Source organism: Leptinotarsa decemlineata, unplaced genomic scaffold, assembly GCF_025532065.1.
Source record: "Leptinotarsa decemlineata unplaced genomic scaffold, Ldec_3_MD MMD2_tig00026345_RagTag_RagTag, whole genome shotgun sequence".
NCBI lineage: Eukaryota > Metazoa > Arthropoda > Insecta > Coleoptera > Chrysomelidae > Leptinotarsa > Leptinotarsa decemlineata.
The window spans coordinates 613,310-632,125 of record NW_027412696.1 but is presented as its reverse complement, the minus strand read 5'-3'; the positions used below and the strand labels follow the sequence as shown (position 1 = coordinate 632,125).

General features: G+C 36.6%; 1 protein-coding gene across 2 annotated transcripts in view; it reads right to left on the bottom strand.

The window, feature by feature from the left end:
* numb (NUMB endocytic adaptor protein) overlaps nt 1-18,816 on the bottom strand; it is a 118,810-nt gene that overhangs the window by 60,368 nt on the left and 39,626 nt on the right. Inside the window, exon 1 of one of the 2 annotated variants that reach the window (XM_023164403.2) lies at nt 5,518-6,289. The exons of the other annotated variant lie outside the window; for it this stretch is intronic. Within the exon in view, the coding sequence (XP_023020171.2) occupies nt 5,518-5,592 (75 nt within the window). The 5' untranslated portion in view covers nt 5,593-6,289. Of the gene's footprint in view, nt 1-5,517; nt 6,290-18,816 lie in introns of those variants that run through there. 2 annotated transcript variants of the gene reach the window in all.

Sequence of the window (18,816 nt, the reverse complement as noted above, 5' to 3'; positions counted from 1 at the left end):
ATAGGATTGGGAGTATAAAATGAGCATGAAATTATAGTGTGTAGTCTGATTTAAGTTAGCAGAACTGATGATATATCTGTTAAGTGAGGAGCAAAACATTCGGAAAGAGAGTATACACAAAATTAGCCCAAAATTGTTGCCTGAAAATAATTGTGAAAATCTTCGTAAAAATCCAAAGTGTCTCTTCAGTCTCAACTGGGGTATCTGCTAAAAGATTTCAACCCGGTGCTGAGTTCTTGCCATTTTCCCAAATGGCAAAAACCCAGCCAAAACCGACCGCCTTGCTTTTTTATCTGCCATCTTAAGTTACCGACCGTCCAGAAAAGGAGGTCTGTGACTATATTGGTTCCAGATTATTATAATATTTCCAACAAAAAACTTCCATTTGGCCAATTCTAGCTCCAATACTTTTAGTTTACATGCCCCATACCGTCAATCTCTGGCAATAAGGCAAGAATAACAAGCCTTTGTATTTGTGGATTTGATATAGCTGCCGAATTGGAAGGCATCATACTATTGCAATATATGGAAATAGAATGAGACGACTATAGACTGATTACTGGTCACGCTACCAGTAAATGTCTAATGGTCCCATGCCTTACATATGATATCAGAAACCTTAATTCCCATCACATGGTTACGGTAGACGAGCATGTTAACAACTTCTAGATTAGGTGTTTCAACAAAATCTACCGAAATATTTTAGGGGTCAACGACATCGAGAACTATACTGATGACATTTAACTTCGTGTTCTAGGAAAGATATATTATTAAATTCTCGAGAGACTTAGAGAATATCATGGCTATTTGCAGTCCCGTCAGTATTTTAATTGTCAGAATTAATCAACTCTAAATTTTAAATGCTCATGCCTCTACCACTGTGCTAACCAAGGTGCCAATTCACTACTTTTAAAAAAATACTATTCTTATAAAAATAATAAGGCAACTTGCAGTAACAATAATGCATTGAGGAAATATTTTTTTCAATTGTTGAAGAATTGCCAATAATTTGTCGTGAATGAAAAATAATTGTCGCTCCTTTTTTTTTATTAGGAATAGCTTTGCTAAGTTGACATCAAGTTAGCACAACCATTCTGTTACCATGAGGAATTCGATCAGGTACTAGGCAGATATTAATAACAACAGTTTTATTATGTTTCAAGAATTTTACTGGGGTGGTTGAACTAACTTTATGTCAAGTTAATAGAGCCGCTCATTAAAAGAATTGAAGGGGTGTAAGAACCGAGAAAAAACTAACAGAAATATAGGATGCTAAAGGTAACTGAGAGAAATTAATAATTTTATTTCTTAAGACATGTTTTTCGAAGGAGAAATATAAGACACCTCCATTCTGATGGAATATTCTTATTATGGCATGTATTTCTTTAAAGATGAAGCATAGAAAGATGCAATAAATTCTAGAAAAATCGTTTTGTATAATTTTTTGATATCGAGTAAGTTGCGACAGTTATTCAACAAATATTTATTTGGTTTTTATCAAGATTTCTGATGGCTTACTTAGTATCAAGTTAGCAGAGCCACCCATTAGAAAAATAACGGTGACAACTGTTTTTTATTAAAAAATGAATGTCGAAAAAGATGCGACCTCGGATACGACAAATAGTCAATACGTTGCTTAAGTATTATAAAAATAAGTAAAAAATCTCATAAAAAATAATAAATTAATAGGCATATAGAATACCACTGCCAATAAGGAGAAATTCATAAATATTCATTCGTAAGAGAGACGACATATCTATTCTGGCCTTTCGAAAATTGATCATTTGATGGCAGAAAAATGATTTCATTGGACACTTCAATTTTAAATCGTGCGGGTAGGCATTGCCGGCTCAAGTCTCCCTGGGTAGTCAAAACTTTACAATTGAAAATGAACTACCTTAATTCAGTTGCTGGTATTCTGTGAAAATTTGCTGATGCTAAAACATGTGATAACGTTCTGCAGTGTAAAATTCGCCTTTCATCATTTCATATATAATATGTAAAACAACATAATACTGGCACGCCACTGGTCATCGTAGTCATTCGTGCGATTCCGGATATTTAGTTAGTATGCTGTCATCACAACGGTAAAACATCGAAACGAATTAATTATTAAACGAATTAATTATTTAGCATGCAGCATTGCTACTCAGTGTAAAGTAGTATTAGATGACACGATGACAGAGTATAGCAATAGGTAATACAATAATTTCCAGACAAATAGGTACGTTTTGTATTTTTCTTAATATCAAGAGATATCAAAAAATACCTATTGACAGTATTTTACTGAGGTAATTGCGTTAACTTTATATGAAGCCAGAAAAGCAACCTACTTAAAAAAAGTGAAGGACTACAATTACATTTTATCGAACTTTCTATTCAGGAAGACATCCTAATTGTTAATAAGTTGCTTATTGCAAAAAATAGAAATTATTCCTAAGGAAAAGAAATTGAGTGATTTTCATTTCAGAACAAAATAAGTTCAATATAAGAGTAGAAGTATCCAATATAAAGTCTGTATATGAAGATTGATTGAATAAGTTATAAGCAGTTTTGCAACACAGTATGTTTCATGGTTCAAATAACCCCTGTCCAATAAAGGTCTGGAGATATTTATTTTACACTACTTTCATCACACCAACAAAATAAAGAGTATTGAGCACTCGATATTTTGGTTCCTTTCCAAAGCGAAACCCCCTATAAACTGCATGCAAAGGGAGAAGTCGTTTAAAATGACCGGGTTTTAATGACATCCAATAGTCGCCGGATGTCCTTAAAAGTGAGTTATATACCTGTATGGATTCTTTCTTAGGCGAGTTAAGAGTATTGAATTACATCATCATTGACGATTACTGAAGCAATTACTCGAGCGCAAAGTTTAATTGTGAGATGAAAAAAAAATATTTAGAACGGCATTACAAACGACCCCGCATGAATTATAAACGTAGATGCTGGCCACTAAATTCATAAAATAATCAATGGTAGCATCAATTCCCCGGAACTTGTCGAACTTATAACTTTAAATGTGAATTCAAGGAGAACGAGAAATTCGGATATCTTCAAAGTACCCTTTTGTCGCGCCGGAATGAATCTGTAGGTAGAATTTTGAGACTTGCAAATACATACAATGTAGATTTAGAATTTTTCAATTCTTCTTTGGAAACATTTGAAAAGACTCATTTTATTTTATTTTTTTTCTTAAATCTAGCTTATATTATTATGTGTGAACTTGTTAATTATCTTGTAAAAAATAGGCATTGCCGTAAATAAATAAATAAATGCATTTTCAATAGAATAAAAAAATTATGAGGTTGCTAACTCTGTGTACATTTTGGTGTCCTGATATAATTTATTACTGGACAAACATTATCGAAGATTGCCCAAAAAAATATATTTTTTTCTCCTTTCTCTTTCTTATCATGAAAATTTTTGATAGTAACATCAATATAGCGACCTAAAAAAATATCAATAATTGAGATCGCTGATTACGATTTTGAATAGTCATGCAGATATTTTTTGTCTGTGAAGAACAATCCTTCGCACTCGATTATCGCCAACCTATGCAAAACATTTTAGAACGTGAAAGAAACGGTAGCTATTCACACATCACACACCAAAAAGCACGTTTTTGAAATTGGCGACTATGGCGACTCTGCGAGTCGTTGGGGTCGCACTGTTGCCAAGTGTCAATTATTGTCTGCATTCTGAATACTTTCAACACTGTATAGTTACAGTGATTTCTGTACGGTCCTTTCAAACTTGGAGAGTCTTAGAAAGTTAAAGAAGTGGCTACGCGGCACGAAAATTTTTGTTGGTTGGATACCCCATCAGCTTGGCAACACTGGGCCAGATTGTCCTAGGAGTTTATTTTGTCTTGGTACCAGCATATAACAAAACTTGGAATAAACGCTCATCAAAATACTTAACATACGTTTTAATGAATTTGTATATTTAATAATAATAATAATAATATCGTCTTTATTATCTTCTAATACATTTAAAGCAGATTAATCAGGTACAGTTCATTTATTATATGAAGATAGGCAAAGTTCAATTTACATGAGGACAAGTCATAATTCAATTGCTCTTCCATATGAAATCAATGAAAAAAGTACACCAAGCTAACTTTGAATCTGTTTTTCAATATGGTATTATGTTTTGGGCAATAGTGACAGAAAATATATTAAACAGATAAAAAGAAGATTATTTAGATAGGTAACTATGAATTTGAAAAACAATACTTAAATCTTGTAAAGATCGATTTTAGGAAGAAGTATAATGTAAGTCTATGACATAGAGCGGTTTTCGAGGGGGTTTTACCTATGAACGAGCGAAATTTTGAATTCTCCGATTTGTTTCAAAATTGGTTCTTTGAACGTGAGCGTTGTAGTTCGCGAATATGTACCTATTATGGATAAAAAGAAATTGAATATTCTGTGAGTTTTACTTTATACTGCCGAATGTTGACCATCATTTTCCCCTCTCAACAATCAAGGTAACCACATGGTAGGTTTATGTATCTACAAGTTTCAACGTTGAAGGGGTGAAGTAAACCAAATTAAAATCTTTCAATTTCCGAAAAATCTATGTTAATAGAACATTTCAAACTTCTTCATTACTTAAATATTGACTTGACTTCATTACTTGTCTTGAATATTCATGGTATGATCAACCACAGTCCGTTAAAGTTAGAGTTGAAATAACTCTTATTAGAAATACTCGTTAATATTAATAGGAATTCTGGGCACATTTTAGTTTCGTTTTCGTTCAATATATTTTTATTTACTGGCAGAAGCAAATCAATATCGAAATAATTTCCATGTTTGTCAGTTTGTTATTTGGGTTAATGTTAAGTTTCTTTATAACATTATTGAATAGATTTTACTATTTCATTTAAATCGAATATTTTTGATCATAGACTGCAATGAAAAAAACTACAATAAATAAACTTCATTTTGGAAAAATATATAATATCAGAATAAGTATGTGTGTAATGTTAAGTGATTTCTGGAATCTCACTTTGTGAGATTTTTACTTCACTCTCAATGTAACCTATAATCAAGTTATTTGAGATTTTTGTTGTGGATAGTACTGCTGGAATACCTACTCGAATGTTATTGACATTTTTAGTTCCTAAAGAACTTTGTTAATTGAAGTTTTTTAAGTAATTTGTTATACGTAGGTGTACTTGGTTAGGTCATCCTTAATACACTTATTATTTATTTAGACATTCATGTTGAACTACCCCAAAAATTACATATCGACTCAAAAATGTACGAATCCGATTTCATTTTAGCCTCTCCGAAAAGTTACAATATTTTGCACTAATTATCTCTTTTAGACCCTTCAAATTTTGTTTTCAACAAGCTTTTTACAGTGTTGTTGTATGGTTTTTTTTTCTATATATGTACACTTTTCAAGAAGATCGAAGTATCGACTTAGCAAAATATAATTCTTTACTCAGAACATATTAAAGAAAATTCTGGTGTAATTCTAGAGAAAGATAATAAAACCTACCGTGTGTACATCTCCGTACTTGCCAACATTGGCTCTATCTAAAGGCACGTGATTTGAAGGATGGTTATTACCCATTTTCACAAAAGACTCGAACTAAACCCCAAACGTCATGCGTTCTGAAGTAACACCCTTATCCAAAGAAACAGCAGATGTGATCCGTAGAACAGATGCTTAGAGTAGTCAGTATGCCAACAAAACCTTCGCACTTTAGAGACCCTATTATCGCTGAACAATTCACTGAGCCACTGTAAAAAATTTAAGAATACAGTCTGCGGTTGCACGTTGCACCTAAGCTCACGAAGTTCTGATCAAGATTAATACTCGGATGATACAGACATTTCAGATTATTTAGTGAGGATCTTGCTTATCAAACAGTTTTCTATAGAACTGGATGGCCTTGAGATGTAGAGGTTGAAACGCCACTTCAATCGTCACAAAAACAACACACCAACACTTTTATTTGATAGTTCAACAAAGAGTATTTCATGAAAGGTAAGGTATCTACAACTCAGTAGATTCAGGCCATGGATATAGATACTAAGATCACTTTTGTTTGAGGGAGTTCAATTGTAGAATAGACAAGATTGAAAACATAAAATTTGAGAGTGCCAATCAAAATCCAGAAATCACTCAGAAACAGAAAAAAAACTCCGCGACTTTTTGAAACGAAAACCGACCCGAAAATATGAAAAACGGTTAGACCGGACGCCGACTTACAGGACGGGCCTGTCGCAATGTGCACAACTCAAACCGGACAAAACAACGGATGACGGTTGAAGGTATGCCGTATCCCCACTCACCGCTATATTATCAGTCCTGAAAATGTTGACACAGGTAAACGCACCTTAACAGTGTTGCCGGAATAATTAAAAAGAAGTAGGATACCGTTATTCTGTAGTTTGAATAGTATTTCTCTAAAGACTCACATTATTGGATTCAAAATAAAACCAGTCTAATTCAAATTTAATGAATGTTATCAGATCTTTTCTTTTTTAAATAACATTTCATTTAGGAAATCTTTTAAATTTGAACAACTGTATATATTGCTTTGATATCATATCTCCGAATTATATATTTTCTTATAACTCAATAATAGAAACAACAGCGAAAGAGGGTAGGTTTAATAAATAATAATGAAAAAGGTTTATTCAAAGTAAACAACATATAAGTACATAAAAAATTGTTTGAAAATACAGTCATTCATTAAAATTAAAATGAGAGGTGAATAAACACGGAAAAAACACAGAATAAAATAAGTTCAATATAAGAGTACAATTATCCAATATAAAGTCTGTGTAGAACGATTGATTGAACAAGTTATAAGCAGTTTTGCAACACAGTATGTTTCATGGTTGAAATAACCCCTGTCCAATAAAGGTCTGGAGATATTATTTTACACTACTTTCATTACACCAACAAAATAAAGAGTATTGAGCACTCGATAATTGCTCCAAATAAAGGGTGAGGTCGTATTTCTGACTCCTAGAATACAATGAAAATGTCATCCGGCCTACTCGTATTCAAAGAGAAATATCGATTATTGCTTTTGAAGTCATTATTGTTAAGTCCTGAATCAATGAGCTGAAAATCTACTAGACTAGCAAGGCCTCCTGGGTTTGGATTAAAGCTCACAAACTTGAAACTGGTAAAACTTAATCGCTAACCAAGCTAGAATGGTCAAGTGTATATTTCAAAATACTACTGAAATGAAACACTTTAAATTGATTATCTATCACCTTTTTTCCGTTTGAATTGAATTGCCTGATAATTCTAATAGAGATAGTTTTGAATATGGTTTTTCCGTCAATCTCTTTACGAACGTCAATCCTTAAAAGTGAAAACAAAAGATTATTGAGGTCTTATCTTTCAAAGTGCGAACAGTAAAGTTTGGCAGAAAAGTTTTTTTTGGTTCACAAATTGATTAGCACTGAACGCGTTAGATGAGAATCTCATCCTAAGAGCGGTTGAAGGTACCCGGCAACTCGAGCGAATCACGTGGTAAGAGAGCCTATTGTTTGTATTATTCTACTGTGTTAGGAATCACACGTTAAAAGGTAAAACTTTGTTAGTCCTTAGCTCGCAGAAGTTTCGACTTTTGAGGGTTGTCGTTCGTAGGGGTGCGATAGCTGGTTAACGGAAAAAACATATTTTAAACATTTTAAACACTTGGTATAATGTCTAGAAATTTCTTAGAATATTAGACTATTAGTATGTGTTTCAAAAATTTCTAAACATTTTATATGAAATAATTGGTCAGTTTGCTACAGTTATCGACCTAAATATTTTTGAATTGCTAGACGAACTTCTCGGGAGGAGCCTAAAAACCAAATAGGCAGGGACTCTTGTCAGATACGATAATGATAACATCTATTTTATTCTTTATTCACATTCACAATTTGCCAATTCCTGCAAATGAAGATATTCAACTTCGCCTTATACTTTCAGACGCAGCGCTTGACATTGCTTCCATGGCATGTTAAAGTACTACCTAATCATGAAAAATATGGCAACAGTGCTTCTCAGATAACTTTGTACCTAGATTTATACAGGCTGATTCGCAAAATCATGAATTCCAACTTTCCTTTTTTATGTACGACTTTCATGGTGGATTGGTTGAAAACAAGTTGATTGAAAATCGACGCTATCGACAGATAGCGGAGTCAATTTATGTTTTGATGAGGTTTTAGTGAAGTTAACTAACTACCAATTCGTCATTAGGTGATTTTTATGGGCGGTGACCGTGTGATTCAAGCTCTACTGCTTCAGAGGCGATAACCAAAATCCAGAAGTATCAAGGCAGAAACTTATTGGACCGGATGCATTTTTTTTCAGTTGCATACCAATGCACTCTCCAGACAGAATCCACCGTATTCATGTTAACGTCAATTTTAAATAACGGGGTCTATAAGTTCACTAAGAGCATATATAGGTGAACATTTTTAACGTATATGAAAATAACAGAAAAATACCTGAGTATCTGAATTTTGTTTACCTGTGAGAATGTGGATATGCTAATTTGAAAATCAGTGAGTGAACTAGATCGATTTGATCATTTAACAGGTTGCACCCGCAATGTTTATGCTTATGAATTTCCAAGTACCTATTCCAAATAATTGAGTTTCCAACCCTTGCTTGCATAGTGCAAAATTTCCATATCGTTTAGATTCGGGAACTTGTGGTTGGTTGTACTCCAAGGAATGGTTCGAATCATTTTTACCTAGTCTGAAGGACTTTTTATGTTCAGCATACCGTTTTGAAAAATTTCGACTACATTGTCCCACATAAACACTATTACACTCCGGACACTTAAGCTTATAAACTCCAGATTTCCTCATCTTGTCCACTTTATCTTTGGCACTAAAAAAGAAATTAGATAAACTGGCATGTGGTCTGAATGCCACTTCCACATTGTTTTTTCTGAAAAAAAAAAACGCTATTGTCTTTGTTCTTTTATCAAAATATGTAACGAGTTACAAATTTCTTGATTTCTGATTGTTCGACCTGAGTGTATATTAATCTGTACGTGAATTTGAGACTTTGTTTTCTGACTTCTGGATTGTGTCTCCGTTGAAACTATCATTATGCACTATCTGTATAATTATTTCAATTTCCCTATCTAGATTGTTAGCAGATTACGGTAACGAGAATGCTCTGTACAAAATTGGATTGTACCTACAATCCAATTTTGTACCTAATTTATAACTGTCAGGATGGAAAAAATCTGAACGATACGGAAATTTTGCACTATGCAAGCAAGGGTTAGAAACTCAATTATTTGGAATCCTTGGAAATTTTTAAACATGTAACCTGCGGATGTACCCAGCTAAATGATCAAATCGACCTAGTTTACTTAGTGGTTCTCAAATTAGTGTATCCACATTGTCACAGGTGAACAAAATTCAGGTACTCAATTAAGTTGAGTACCTTTGTTATTACCTACGGCGGTGTTTACATATAAGGGCTGATATTATCAATTATTTTCAGTTTATTATATTTGTATTATAGGACAAAACTGATGCGGTAACGTTAGTTACAAATAAAAGTGGTAAAAAAACATGATGTCTTCCTACCACGTGGTAACGGCTACATCCGTCAAATCATTCCATAGTTTCCAATTTTGACGGGTCAACTTGAACCGCTGGCGTTACCACTTATTTTATATAACAGAGCGATTTCCTCCGCATCCAAAAATCTAGTGTCATACCAATCTCAGAAATTTCAGGAAGTTTTCATTCATTTTATAGCCTTTCTCCAAATCGTGTTGAACGACATTAGATTTTTCTGGCTTTCGAAATCGGATATGTGCGTTCTTTGAAACAAGTTTCAATAACTTGCTTAGTCTGACAAATGTATTTTTTGTCACATTTCCCACAGCTCATTTCATATATCTCAGACTTTTCATTATCCATTTCCATTATCTTGTCTTTACGGTTACTTTTACATTCAACTTTTAAACAAATAAAAGTAGCCTTCAAAACTTCTTGCTCACTTCAACAAATGTTTGGTAACTCTAACTAAAATATGTTGGAAAATGAAAAGTCGGGGATATATGAAACAAGCTCTGAGGACTGTGACAAAAAATACATCGATCAGGCATCATATCAGTACATGACACTAGAATTTTTTTATGCTTCCGAGAGTCTGAAAATAGCGAAGTGTGACATGAGAACTATTAACAGTGACAAAGATTCCATTTCAAACAGCCCATGGTTTATCTTTATATGAATTGCTGTCATAGTTGATCATAATATCAAATTGAACCTGTGAATTTCTGTATTTATGTAATTTCTGTAATTATGTAAAGTTTCATTATTTAGTCACAATTATATTTGAATATTTGATTCCATTGGTTCAATTTGATTAGGACAGTGATGGTGATTAAAATTGCATATATAGGGTGTTTCAAATTCGATCCTCATCATTGGGATCTCGGAAACTATGAGAGATACGAAGATGGTTAAATTGGGGCAAAGTTGCGCATTTACCTGCTGATTAACGAAAAAACAGATTTTAAACAGATTTTTAAACCTGATTAACAATATGCCGTTGAGAAATTTCTGAAATTCCGCGTATACCCGGAGATATCCGGAAAAAACAGAAATTTCGGAAAATGTTTTTTTTGGCTTTATTTGTCGAAGGATCCACACCTAAATTGCACTTCCACACTGCCATTTTTTCCCTGCTACATAATGGTGTTTTCAGATTTGCTATCCGACGTTTCGTCTTCCGGCCACCATCATCAACTTTATTTTTTCTTATGGGCGCTACATTGGATTCTTTCTGTTTTGAATAGAACCAGATTTTACCTTTTCAATGTTGTTATCATGAGTTATCATTCTTTTTCGAAAAATTGGAGATATTGAAAAATAATAATTCTTATCATAATAGGTTTTGACTTTTAACTTTCAATATCATTTTGTTATTGCGTAAGTCATTGAATTTTTGGCGAAAAATGGCTTTCACGAATGAAGAAAAAAAATGTAATTTGGACAGATGAAAACACATTTACGAATTGTGTGATATTCAACCGAAATAACGAACACATTTGGGGCATAAACAACTCCAGGCAGTTCCGAGAAATTCGACCTCAAGTGCGATATAGTATTAACGTGTGGGCAGGAATTTACAGAAATAGAATTTTGGGTCCTCATTTATTTGATGGAATTCTGAATAAAAAAGCCTATTACCAGTTTTCAATGTCGATTTTTGAAGACTATTTGAATGATCTACCTTTGGCTAACTATAACAATATCTGGTTTCAACATGATAGTGCTCCACCGCACACTACCAGACGAGTACTTAATTACCTGACTGAAAGGTTTGGTGATAAATGGATAGGGAATAATGGGTCAGTGAGGTGACCAGCAAGGTCTCCATACTTGAGTGTTATGAATACATTTTCATGGGGTACACTGAAAAATAGAGTTTATGGTCAGAGTGAATATCAAAATATTGAGGACCTTCAACACATCAATATCATTTTATCGATTTGAAGGAAATATCGCTGTAAAACTCTATTTTAGTTTCCCAGACTTTAATTTTCCCATCATTTTATCGGTTTAGATCAGTGATTCCCAAAGTGGTCCAGATGAGAAACTCGACGGGGGTCTACGTTGGTGTGATCAAAAAATGGGGGTTCACAATTTGTAAGCGGAGGTCCACAAAAATGTATCTGGTTTCGATAGTGAAGAACTAAAATGATGGCTTGCTTTCACCTAATATCAATGTGGCAGATAATATTTTAAGAAGCTCAGCGACTCTTACAGGTAAAAAATTGGCAATTCCATTACAACGTGTCGAGACTTGCAAAGCGGCGTCGCTGCCGCCGCTGTCCGCAACGCTTATTCAGACGTGCAAAGGCAACGGAATACAACTTGTGTGTGTGCTTACAATCTTTCATGAACTTGTATGATTCTTCATCGATGTAAATATTAATATTTTATTTTTACCACATCGAATAGGCAGTTTTCTAAATAAAATAAGTGAGAATTTATTGGTTGCTTGTGCTGTGAGTAGATGACAGAAAATAAAGTTGGATGGAATAACTTTTTTGATTGACCAACTTCACTTTTTTGACATCCATTATCAGTACAGTCAATCACTTAATCAACTAATCAATTGTCACTTTCGAAAACTGTTAATTCGTGGTTTTGAAAGTGGTCTGTGATAAAAAAAGTTTGGGAACCTCTGGTTTAGAAGAAATGATCTCTATAAAATACTGTTTTGGAAGCGCAACATTCAATGTTTTCACTTTAAGGCTATGAAGGAAATCATAATTTTAAAAATATGAAAAGGAAAAAATCCATTTCCGCAATATTGTTTGACGACCATAAAACATTTTTTTATTTTAACTTTATGACTATTTGGATGGGATATACATTTTTTCCTGATTCTAACTAGTAATATTGGATATTAATTTTTATGAATGAAGTGAGTACCAAAAAGGATTCAGAAATATATTAATGTATATTTGTAGTCGTTTAGATGATTTCTCTGAAAAAGTTATTTAATGTTTTAATTCACGAATATCTAATTATAGTTTGCGTGGGGAAATATCCGGTATGACGTCGAGCGTGAATATAGTTTCAAACAGAAATATTGTTTTCTTTCTAATTTATTGATATTGATTTACTGACTGGGAAGGCCTCAGAGAAGACGAAAGATATGTTGAGGTAGGTCGTCGAATAATAGTTTCAAATATTTCAAAACATAAAAAAGTACATTTCGATTTTTATTTCATCAAAGAATTAGTGAATTTGTGAATTGAAATGTTATAACGAATAAAGATATAATATAAAAAATAGACTGCGAAATATCGATTGAAGTGTGAAGTGACGTCAGTGTTACCAATGTCGGTGTTTTAAATTCGTAACAGGAGCCTAATTATCGAGTCATATGAACTTTTTTATACAGTAACTGATATTAAAATGGATTTGTCATTTTCAGCACGAGTCGGTAATTGTATATACTTGTTTGTGGTGTCAATTCCCATAGAAATCAACTTACGCTATGTATAGGTTACTAAAGCTATTATACCAATTGGAAATATCAAAATTAGAATCGAAGAGAAGTTGAAGAATGATTTTCAACATCTAATAGCAATTTGGATGTTTTTTGTTTCAGTCATTACTCGACAATCTGCTAAGTTACTATAAATTAACAGCAGCTACTACTTGAAAACGAAGCTTATCAATTAGTATATACAGTTCAGATTTGGACATTAGAAATAAAAAAGTGCATGTTAAACTTCGAATAAAAAAATGAATGAATTCATTGGCGAAACAAACTTGAGTTTCATGCCCGCGCCGTCTATACAGTTGGAACTAGAAATATTTTGGATCCTGGCTGTGTTCATTTCAATTATGATTTCCATTGGGTAAATGATTTTTATACGTTTGAGGCGTTTTGAATGTGGATTACTTTCTTCTAATTTATGACTGTAGCATTTTTCAAGATGATTTCATAAAGAGCTAATATTTAGCGAATAAAGTGCACTATATACAAATTCATTTCTCATTGTAGTATAAAACATAAATCATATACCAAAACATATTATTGTACATCTAAGAATACAAATGAAAAATCAGGGCCAGGGATGGCCACTAACACCCTTGGCCTTTGGTGAGTTGCGACACCACTTACCCGAGCAACTGGTGCAAAACCGGACCGGCAGCCCAGGCGCACCCGGGAAGGAGAACTCTATTCTCCCTCCGGTGCCGGCCGTGGGTCCACAGGGCTAACCACCCGGTGGACCCAACACTTGGTTCCCAGTGATCAAGGAAGGGGCCCTCACAATCGACCCGCTCGGAGGGGTCAGAGGCAAGGTGGTGGGGCCCATAACGATGATTTGCCTACTGATGACAACCCTGGCAACGACAACGGACGCTTTGAGTGGACGCATGAGCTGAGAGATAGCCTTATGCATTGCTACGAGAGTAGTGAGCCCGCGCGAAGAGGGACATGGCGAGATTGCATGCTCTGTGGTGTGAAACACATCCGGAGCATGCCGCCTTTTCCGCCCAAAATCTTAAGGATTACGTATCCGATCTTCGGCGGCAGGGCTATATAGCTCCTCCCCAGTCTGCTAACGAAGTGGTAGAAGTGGCAGTTCTACCACCCGTTGGCACGGCTGGGGAGGAGACTCGCACCATACCACCAATGGAGACGACAATCAGAACACGCAGGGCGCTCCACAGAATTAGGCTCCTGAAGCCACAAGAACTGGCTTGTTTGGATGCGGAGGTTCATAGTGTTCTAACAGAAGAGGCTGACATCTGGCAAATCAACACCGCCGTGTATAACGTCGTCCAATCGCTTTCTGAATCGGAAGGACGAAATCCCGGCCTTGCGGTTCGGAAGATTGAACGGCGTGTACACAAGATGGAGGCTAAGATCACGTCGGCGAGATAACACGCGTCTCGTATCCAATGTGTGATGGACTACAGGGCGGCCAATAGGCCTTTCACGCCCGCAGTGCGGCGAATAGCCGCCAATTTACGACGTATCCATCACACTCTAAGCCAAGGCGTGCTGTTGACCACCAAACAGCATTGCCTTGATAGGATACGAATGCTAGTGGCTGCTAAGAAGTCACTAGTGAGGCGAGCGAGAAGTATCGCGGAAAATCTTAGGTTCCGCGAGAAACCTTCTCGCTTATTCCAAGAGCCTCCACGTGTTGTGGATAATCCGCCGACTGCTGATCAGGTGGAATCCTTCTGGAAGGATATCTATGAACACCCGCAGCCACTCAACTTAGACACTTCAGCCCTAGCGCAGTTCGAAGCTTTCCAACAGAGAGCTTCGACAGCCTGAGCTCAATGAACTGCGCAACCCGATAACCCCGGATGACGTTCGAAGAGCCCTTGTTGGTTCCAAGAACTTTGCTGCTCCAGGCCCAGATGGGCTGAACACTTATTGGTGGAAAAAACTACCAAGTACCCACCGCCATCTGGCCAGAGTTTTCAACTTATGGCTGGACGGAGAACAGCCGATTCCGGATTGGTTTGTCGAGGGGCGGACCGTTCTCATCCCCAAAAGCGGAGATTTGTCGATTCCTAAGAATTACAGACCGATAACATGCTTGAATTCGTGTTATAAGTTCTTTACAAGCATCTTATACACACGAATACTCACCGCAGTTGACCGAGTGTTCGAACGGATATATGAGCAGAGAGGGTCGAAGAGAGAAGTCGCTGGATGTAAAGAGAACCTGCTCATCGATAGATGTGTAACGCAGGACTCGATACAATATAAGCGTAAACTCTCTATGGCCTGGATCGATTACCGTAAGGCATTTGATACAATTTCGCATGAGCTCATCTTGCATTTGCTCAGATGCCTTGCGGTACCCGACAACATAGTGAGATGCATTGAACAACTGATACCACTTTGGCGAACTCGCTTCACCATAACATCTGGTCAAGCAAGAGTCCAAACAGGGTGGGTCACTTTCAGAAGGGGTGTATTTCAGGGTGATTCCCTCAGTCCCCTTCTATTCTGCATCTCACTATTGCCATTATCCGTTGCGCTCAGAAACACTCGAGAGTATAACTGTGGCACCCCCGGAAACCGGAGGCACAAGGTCACCCATCTGTTTTATATGGATGATCTTAAACTTTATGCCTCTGGAGAGAAGGATCTCCATCAGTCCTTGAGGGTGGTGGAAGAGTACACGCATGCTATCGGTATGAAATTCGGGATAGACAAATGTGCAATGGTTCATCTCAAAAGAGGACGATGCGGGGACTACGGAGAGGATGTGCAGCTCGTAGATGGAAGCATCCTACACCATCTGGATGCCGGAGAGACGTATACTTACCTCGGGGTGGAACAACGCCACTCACAAGAGGTAACCGCAGTGAAAAACTCTCTCCGCGGCAAGTATCAGCACAAACTTCGACAGATCTGGTCATCGGAGCTGTCGAGGAAGAACAAAGTTGCTGCAACAAATATGCTTGCCATTCCAATCTTACTCTACTCGTTTGGAGTAGTGAAGTGCACTCGGGAGGAGCTGTATCAACTCGACGTAAGGACCCAAAAAATGATGCATCTCTATAGGAGTTTGCATCCCAAATCGTCCGTTCCAAGGTTGTACTTCCCCCGACAACAGGGAGGTCGTGGACTTTTGAGTTTGGAGTGTCTACATGGTACTGGATACAGCCTGTAAAGTCGTCAGGAGTTCGGATCCCCTTCTCTGCATGGTCCGTGACCATGAGAGAGTAGGAATTGGAGCATTTCTCCTTAGGGCAGCTGCTCGAGCAGCTGATGAACTCGGTATAGTTTTCGACTCTGAACGAGGTGACTACAACTCTGTCACCGAGTTAGAACCCGTTCAGCCTTGAAGACCTTGGCTTATCAAAGCGCCTGACGTTCGCTTTTCTCAGGTCGAGTGGGCTGAAGTCGGAAACTGAGGGGTTCATCATGGCTTGCCAGGATGGTGTCTTCAACACCTTAGTCTACCGCAGTCGCGTGATGGGTATAGAGGTTCCTGACACAAGGTGCAGGGCCTGCGGCGAGGCGCCCGAGACCCTAATGCACTTGCTATCAGCATGTCCAGCATATGCGGTCTCGGCCTATATCCATCGACATAACGCGGCCCTAAGAGTGCTATATTACCATCTACGGCACTCTTACGGTATTGACGAGACACCGGTGTTGCCCTACGCTCCGGGGAATATTGAATCCGTTGTGGGGAACGAGAAGTGCCGAATTTATTGGAACTATTCGTTCCCCACCCTCAGGCTCATACAAGCTAATAAGCCTGATGTAGTCCTTCTCGACCACCAGACCAAAACGATATTTGTCGTGGAGTTTTCAGCTCCTGGCGAGACGAATATCGTCAGAAAAGAGGAGGAAAAACGGATAAAATATCGAGATTTTCTCTTCGAACTCCGCAGACTCTATCCAGATCACTCTGTCAAGATGGTCGTTCTGATTATTGGAGTCCTTGGTGGAATGATGTCTTCTCTACTCTCGAATCTCAAAACCATACCGGCTTGCCGCACTAAGGCAGAAATCTCAGCCGCACAGATGCAGAAGGCTGTCATTCTTGGCTCACTGCGTTTGCTCAGGGCACATGATTCTCGGACCCAATGATCACTTACCCCACGGTGTGGGGAGTGGTCATTGGTTGATTATTCTGGCGCGCCCTCCCGAATGTATCGGGGCTTCGGGGGATAGGGCCTGACCAGCGCACACTACGGTGAAATAATAATAATAATAATAATAATGTCTTTATTTCCAATGAAAAATAAAATGCATGATATTCATCTTGTTACACAAAAATCCCAAGGGGGAGTTCACCCGAGGGTGCTCTACCACTCAACCCTTGCTATTTTTAAATAAGCATATTATAACTTGAAAACTAACCTAACAAATCCTAAAACCTAAATTTTTATTTCACAATTTTTTGGAATTTGACATTTGACATTTGTCATTTGTTGGGTCACCTGAATATTCACCACCAATAACCAAGTGGAAAAAAAGAAAGTTGTATGAGAGATAACGAAAAATGACTACTTGTGAAACATCACAGATTATAGAAAAAAAAGGGGTATACGAAACGGAACTGCATCAGAATGTGTTTACTTGCAGGAAACTTTTAAGCTCTTTTTTGAATTTATACACATTATGGTGTTTTAGCGAATCGGGAATAGAATTATAAAGATGAAAAATCGAATACGAAAAACTTCTCTGGAAAATTGCGGTCTTGTGTTGTGGACATGTGATTACATTTTTGTTTCTCAAATTTATGTTGTGTACGTCTATCCTGAATGTTATTTTACGATATAAATAAGGCGGATTTCTGTATAATATAATTTTATGAAATAAACATAATGAATGAAATTTGAACCTATCTTTCATGTTAAACCAGTTCAGTTCCGCAAGCTTGTGGGACACATGTTCATACTTCCTAATTCCATATATATAACGAATACATGAATTTTGAACACGTTGTACTCTGGACCAGGTATCGTAGTCAAGACAAGGTCCATAGACCGGAAAACAATAATTGAATTGTGCTAAAACTAGAGACTCGCATAACATTTTCTTTATAGGTACATTGAGGTACATTTTGTGAGGATATAGTAATCGTAATGCACCATAGGCTCTCTGAATATTTCGATTGATATGTTCTCTAAATCTTAAAGACTCATCTAAAATTAAACCAAGATTTTTTGCATTACTTTCAAATCTAATTACTTCATTATTCAGATACAGTTTCAAGTTATTTTTAACTGATGCTACATGAGCATTGCTTCCAAATACTAGTGCTACTGATTTTTTTGGATTGAGCACAAGGGAATGCAGTTCGGCAACATTTGATATGTTGTTCAACTTTCTAGCAGCGTTGTTCAAGTCATCAACTTCAAGAGGGAGGTATAGTTGTATGTCATCAGCATACATGTGTATTTTACAATGTTCAACATGTTTATGAAATTGGCTAGTATAAAGTGTGAAAAAAAGTGGTCCCAGAACTGAGCCCTGAGGTATTCCCAAGATGACATTTCTAGCTGCAGATAATTGATTTCCCAATTTGACGCTTTGTCTACGATTGTTGAGATATGATTGACAAAGCTGCAGTGATTCCGTACAGACTCCACTTGTTTTCAAGATCTTTAGTAAGGTATCATGCCTAACCGTATCGAACGCTTTACTAAAGTCAAGCATTACCAATACCGTACAATTATTTTTATCAAGTGATCCAATAATATCAGTTACTTGTAGAAGAGCCGTCGTGCAACTATGTCCCTTTCGGAACCCCGACTGAATAGAGGGTAAGATTTTATTTTCATTGAG